General features: G+C 46.1%; 1 protein-coding gene across 1 annotated transcript; it reads right to left on the bottom strand.

The window, feature by feature from the left end:
* Positions 1 to 708: 708 nt before the first annotated feature.
* On the bottom strand, positions 709 to 1,536 carry LOC139282278 (uncharacterized; the record flags this gene model as incomplete). The annotated part of the gene is made up of 1 exon (XM_070901885.1): positions 709 to 1,536. A coding segment is annotated over one exon (828 nt), but the record flags the coding sequence as incomplete, so codon positions are not given.
* Positions 1,537 to 5,788: the final 4,252 nt, after the last annotated feature.

Genomic DNA, 5,788 nt, shown 5'->3' with positions numbered 1-5,788 from the left:
CTTATCAACGTCCACATGAATATTAAAATCCCCTACGATAATGACTTTGTCTGTTTTAAGGACTAAACCTGATAAAATCTCTGAGAATTCAGATAAGAATTCAGAGTATGGACCTGGAGCGCGATAGACTATAACGAATAAGACTGGCTTCAGTGTTTTCCAGGTTGGGAGTGAGAGACTCAAAATGAGGCTTTCAAATGAGTTATAATCCAGTTTAGGTCTAGAGTTCATCAACAGGCTTGAGTCAAAGATGGCTGCAACTCCACCTCCTCGGCCGGTGCCTCGAGGGATGTGAGTGTTAGTGTGACTGGGCGGAGTGGATTCATTCAGGCTGACATACTCTTCATGACACAGCCAGGTTTCTGTCAGACACAGTAGATCAATATGATTCTCTGATATTAGCTCGTTTACTAATACAGCTTTAGATGACAGAGATCTGATGTGAACAGTCCACACTTCATTTTCCTATTGTTTTGGCCTATAGCAGTGGTGGTCTTAATTTTTTATTAAGTTTTTATTAATGACTCCTCTCCTGTTTAACTTTGGTTGAATTAATTTAAGTGGTCGGGGGGCAGACACAGTCATTATGGGGTTTTGGGTGGGTAACTGCTCTAATGGAAGCGCAGAGAAGCGTGTAGGAGTGTGACTCTGCCTCCTGGTCTTGACTCTGGGTTGTCACGGTTTTGGTTCACTAATAACGTCGGTCAGATTTCTAGATATGAGAGCCGCTCCATCCAAAGTGGGATGAATGCCGTCTCTCCTCATCAGACCAGGTCTCCTCCAGAAAGTCCGCCAAGTATCTACGAAGCCCACATCGTTTGCTGGACACCACCTCGACAGCCAGCGGTTGAATGATGACATGCGGCTAAACATATCATCACTGGTCAAATTGTGTAGGGGCCCAGAGAAAACTACGGAGTCCAACATAGTTTTTGCAAACGTACACACCGACTCCACGTTAATTTTAGTGACCTCCGATTGGCGTAACCGGGAGTCATTACCGCCAACGTGAATAACAATCTTACTGTATTCACGCTTATCCTTAGCCAGCAGTTTTAAATTTGATTCAATGTCGCCCGCTCTGGCCCCAGGAATGCATTTCACTATGGTCGCTGGTGTCGCTAACATCACGTTTCTGACTATGGAGCTGCCAATTACCAGAATCTGCTTCTCAGCGGGTGTGTCGCTGAGTGGGGAGAACCTGTTAGAAACATGAAGTGGTTGGTGGTGAACCGTGGGCTTCTGCCGAGGGCTATGCTTTCTTCGGACAGTCACCCAGCCTCCCTGGCTTCCCGGCTGCTCGGGAGCTGCCGGGGGACGGCTAGCAGGAGCTACACTGAGTCGGTCCGCACCGGCTACTGGGGGCTGGCCGACTACAGCCGTCTCCATGGTGCGGAACTGCGCCTCCAACTCGCTGAGCCGCGCCTCCAGCACGCTAAATAAACTACATTTATTACATTTACCATTATCGCTAAAGGAGGCGGGGGAATAACTAAACATCTGACACACCGAGCAGGACAGAGCAGGAGAGTGAGAAGGAGAGCGAGAAGGAGAGAGAGAAGCCATCGCTAGCTGCTAAGCTAATGTAACAGACAGAACAGTGTGTAAACAACTGTGAGATTAGCGAAAAAGTCGCTAAAAGAAGGAGAGAACTATCAGTGTTAAGCAAAACTTTTGACACTCATTTATGTGTCAAATGAGTGATGTTGATGACCTGGCCTGACCTGATCTTACTATTGGAGAAAATGAAACCAGTTACATGATGTATGAGTCAATATGAAGCAGCAGCCTGTTCTATTCTATTCTATTATGACTTTATTCTCGATACAACTTTTCTTCTTGAAAAATTCAGACTTTTTTCTTGAAATATTATGACTTAATTCTTGAAATCTCATATATTTTTTATATGTAAACCTACCTCTAAGTACAATGTTAATTGTAATAAGATGTTTTAAGCTTCCTTAGAGAGATAAGCATAACGTCCTGGTGTAATTTCAGACAGCTAAATGTAGCTTGTTTCAAGTACAGTCGAGTGTTGTTGTGAAGTTCAGTATATGATTCTAGCAGCCTTGACCCACTTATATACAGGCGGTTATGTGTACTTTAATGTTGCTTGACATTAAGAAACCTGTAAGTAACTGAAAAACAATGGAAATGTGAGATATCGGCAGTCATTTTGTGGAATGGTGTAAATTAACTAGTATACATTTATAAATAATAAAAATACATTGTTTAGATATTTTCAAATCTAAACTTATTAGACATTTTAAGTAGCCTGCCTGTTAATGCCAGATTTCCTAATTCTCTGTCCTTCCACAGTGAATGACACCTCAGATTTTATTCACCATGCAGCCAAAATCTCGGCAGCTGGGCTTCTAAGCCGGGACCACGACGCCGACCAACTGTATTGCAGAGATATGAGTCGAGGCCTTAGGAAGTGTCTCCTGAAGGGGGATTTTTTTGGGGGAAGATTACGGAGTGCTCAGTAAACCCCGCTCAGAGGGAAGCAGTGGGCAGCCCGAGCAGAGGACGGATTAATTGGCGAGAGTCCTCCCTGGGTGTCCTCTCCAGTCTTCACAGCTTTTTCCAAGAATGTTTTTTTTTTTCTCACGTCTTGGCATCAGCATTTTCTTACTTCTCAGTTTTGCAGTGTTTATTTTTTTGACCTTGCTTTTTGCTCACAGTTTTGATCTCTTGTTGTTTTTCTGTTTCTTTACTGCAGTTTGATTCCTCAACTTGAAGATGCCTGACTCTGCTGATCCTGGCTCTGTCTTGTATTTGAAAAATATGCTTGCTTGGATTTCTGCTCCTGTATGCATAAGGTACACCCATATGCATCGACGCATGTATGTACAGTAAGCAATGTGTGTCTCTACTGCTACCTTCCATAAAACTGCAATTCCTGGCCAAAGAGGAGCCTGTCCAGAGCCGGGGGACCTGCCCTCTGCACCCTCCTCCTGTTCCTGCTTTGATTTCCAATATGTCCTCGCATCACCACAGATGGCTGCAGAGGAAACATTTCCTTGGCCGACGGTGCTAGAGAGGCCCCTGGGCCCCCGTGGCTGATAGGGGGCAGAAATTGGAGAATAATGTAATAGAATATTTGATTGGGCTCTGATGGGCAGGACACTGGGAAGACTGCCATAGTAATGTGTCTGGCTTGGCTGGAAGGGTGCATTTCTTCCCTCCGCCCCCCCACCCCCATTTCTCATCTTCGACTAGCTGCAGGTTGTGATTTAATAATATTTGCTTCTTGGCGCTGCAGCCCAGGGGTCCGGGGGCCCGGAAACAGGAGCCCCGTGCTTCCTGTGGGCTGTCAGAAAGATGCTAACAACATGACAAATGTCTGGCCAGGCTGTGAAAGAATCTGAAGGTGAATAAGTGGAGGTGTCAGCCGAGGAATTTATGGCTTCACCTGGGCCAGGGAGGGGATTGGCCGGGTTAGAGATGAGATAATCCATATGGTTAGGGACACACACGTAGAAACACACACATGGTGTACATGCTCTGACCTCACTTGTTGTAATGCCATGTTTGTCGGTACAGATATAGATAACCCTAACCCTTCATGTAATGAGAGAGATACTTACCATTTAAAGAGTTTGGAGGGTGGCGTCTTCTTTGAGCCTTTCAAAAACCAAAAACACACAAATCAAAATGGTTAGGAATGAATAAAACAGTGTGTTTATCTGCTTCAACGCAAGCTACAATCATTAGTATGTCCGGCTAAACTAGCTTACTACCTACAGCGCTAACCAAGCATTGCGTCCAAGGTATCATTAACTAACTATATCATTTTGTGGTGTTACATGTTACATTAACTCTAAAATGCATGGGTGTTTTTCAAACATTCCCTCAGGTCTTTGGCGACCCAGCAGATTAAGCCACACATTAAAGTCAGATTGCTTGTAAACTTTTCAGAACGTATCATTAACAATAATGTATGACACTTTTACAATCATTTATAGAAACATTGAAAAGTCAGCCAGAGACAGCATTTTCAAACTACTCATAGAGATAACTAGATAACTAGCTCAATTAGCTAGCTAGATAGAGCTGATATTATGATCGACAGTCACCAGCTAGAATGAGAAGCCTGCTTTTGTCAACTTCTATGTGAAATCAAGCCATTGTTTCAAAAATGACAAAAGGATTTTGACCTAAACTGCATATGCGACAATGAAATGCTCGACAGGTGTGGAAACTGTAGTTAAGGTGTGGTGTGGGCTTAGCGAATGGAAATGACGTAACCTTTCTTTTGTGAATTGAGCTCTAAACTGTGACTTTTTTCCAAACCGGGTCTTTTCTGTCTTTTCTGCTGTTGTCATCCTCCAGAGTCAAAGCCAAGCAGATCTGAGGTCTGACAGAGAGGAGCCAGTTGTAATAGCAGCTCTGGTCTCGAATGACAGACAAAAAATGCCTCAATAAAAAAACATCCAAAAGAAATCCCACCCCCACCCGCCATCATCTTCCGCTGAGACAGGTGCCCAGAAAGCCATCCATCAGCAGGGACAGGCGCAGCCAATCACGCCTTCTCAAACCAACCTGACGTTTACCCTCGCTCTGGGTGGGCGGTAATTGCCAGGTGCAACTTTGCCCACCTGGCAAGCTGCCATGGGACGCAGAGAGGTAGAAGACTGACACGAGAGAAGGGTGGAGGCGATTGAGGGATATTTTCATGGAACAAACAGACGGGCAGGACTGGCATGGAGACGAGTGGCTGAGCAAACGTGATGACTCATCTGAGACACGCAGTACGACACTCCTGATTCCATTGTTATGTCACTGTCTTGTCTCGGCTCCCCGCTGAGTTTGGCTTGCGGCACTTCCCCCATGTAAACACCCCTGTTTCAGCTCTGCCATCCCGGGCCAGTGTGGTGATTGTCATTATGCTGCCTCAGCAGCGCCGTGCCCCAAAGAGAAGAGCAATCACGCTCGTGGAGGATTTTAAATTTCACATCCGTACTGTGGGAGGGAATGGGACATGGGGGGCTTCGGATAAGGTGCTAATTGAGGAGGCGATACACCACCTGTGTGTTCCAAGGCGAGCATTCATCCAAATAGCTGATGCAGGGGCTTCAAACTAGGCTGTGAAGTGAGGCGTTGGCTCGGTGCTTTCCTCACCCGCAAGGATGCTGAGTGAAGCTATTCTGAATGGGACCCCAGATATACTCGAAAATCCGTCTTAATTGCTCTTGAATGTGGAAAACAGCCGGCTTATTGTTATTTCATGTCTGTGTGGGTGTAATACACCGCAGCCTTCCAAAGGCGCAATTGTTTTTCATTGCACGGGCACACAGAGCAGTGCAGGCACGTTGAGCTGTGAGATCTGCCAGTGGCTCTGGAGCTGGATGGCGGCGGGCCCGATTCAAATGTCCACTCGGCGATTGGGGCTGTCACATAGGCTGGTCTGGGGAAATCGGAGCAAAGCTGAGGACTAGTTCTCCAGTCATCAATCACCTGCCTGTAGCCGGCGTGCGAGCCAATCCGCCCAGGCCTCGGGACCCCAAGATTCATCAGAGGGGACAAGGCCTGACATCCAGAAAAATGAGTTCAACCCTCCACGCGTCAGGACAGATCAGAGCCCAATGTCACCGACTCGCTAAGCATCAGAGGTCTCTGTTCAAAAGGGATAAAAGAGACAGAACATGTGTATCCATACTGTATCTCCCTCTATTTTTGTTCAAATTCTGACAGCTGGTCCCCCATGATCGGCCATCTTGGCATTCCTATAGCATGGAGTTGTTGAAGCGCTGCATGTGTGTGTGTGTGTGTGTGTGTGTGTGTG

The sequence above is a fragment of the Enoplosus armatus genome, chromosome 3 (genome assembly GCF_043641665.1).
Source record: "Enoplosus armatus isolate fEnoArm2 chromosome 3, fEnoArm2.hap1, whole genome shotgun sequence".
In the NCBI taxonomy this organism is placed as follows: domain Eukaryota; kingdom Metazoa; phylum Chordata; class Actinopteri; order Centrarchiformes; family Enoplosidae; genus Enoplosus; species Enoplosus armatus.
Note: the sequence above shows the minus strand (reverse complement) of the source record. Positions and strands in the feature narration are given on the sequence as shown.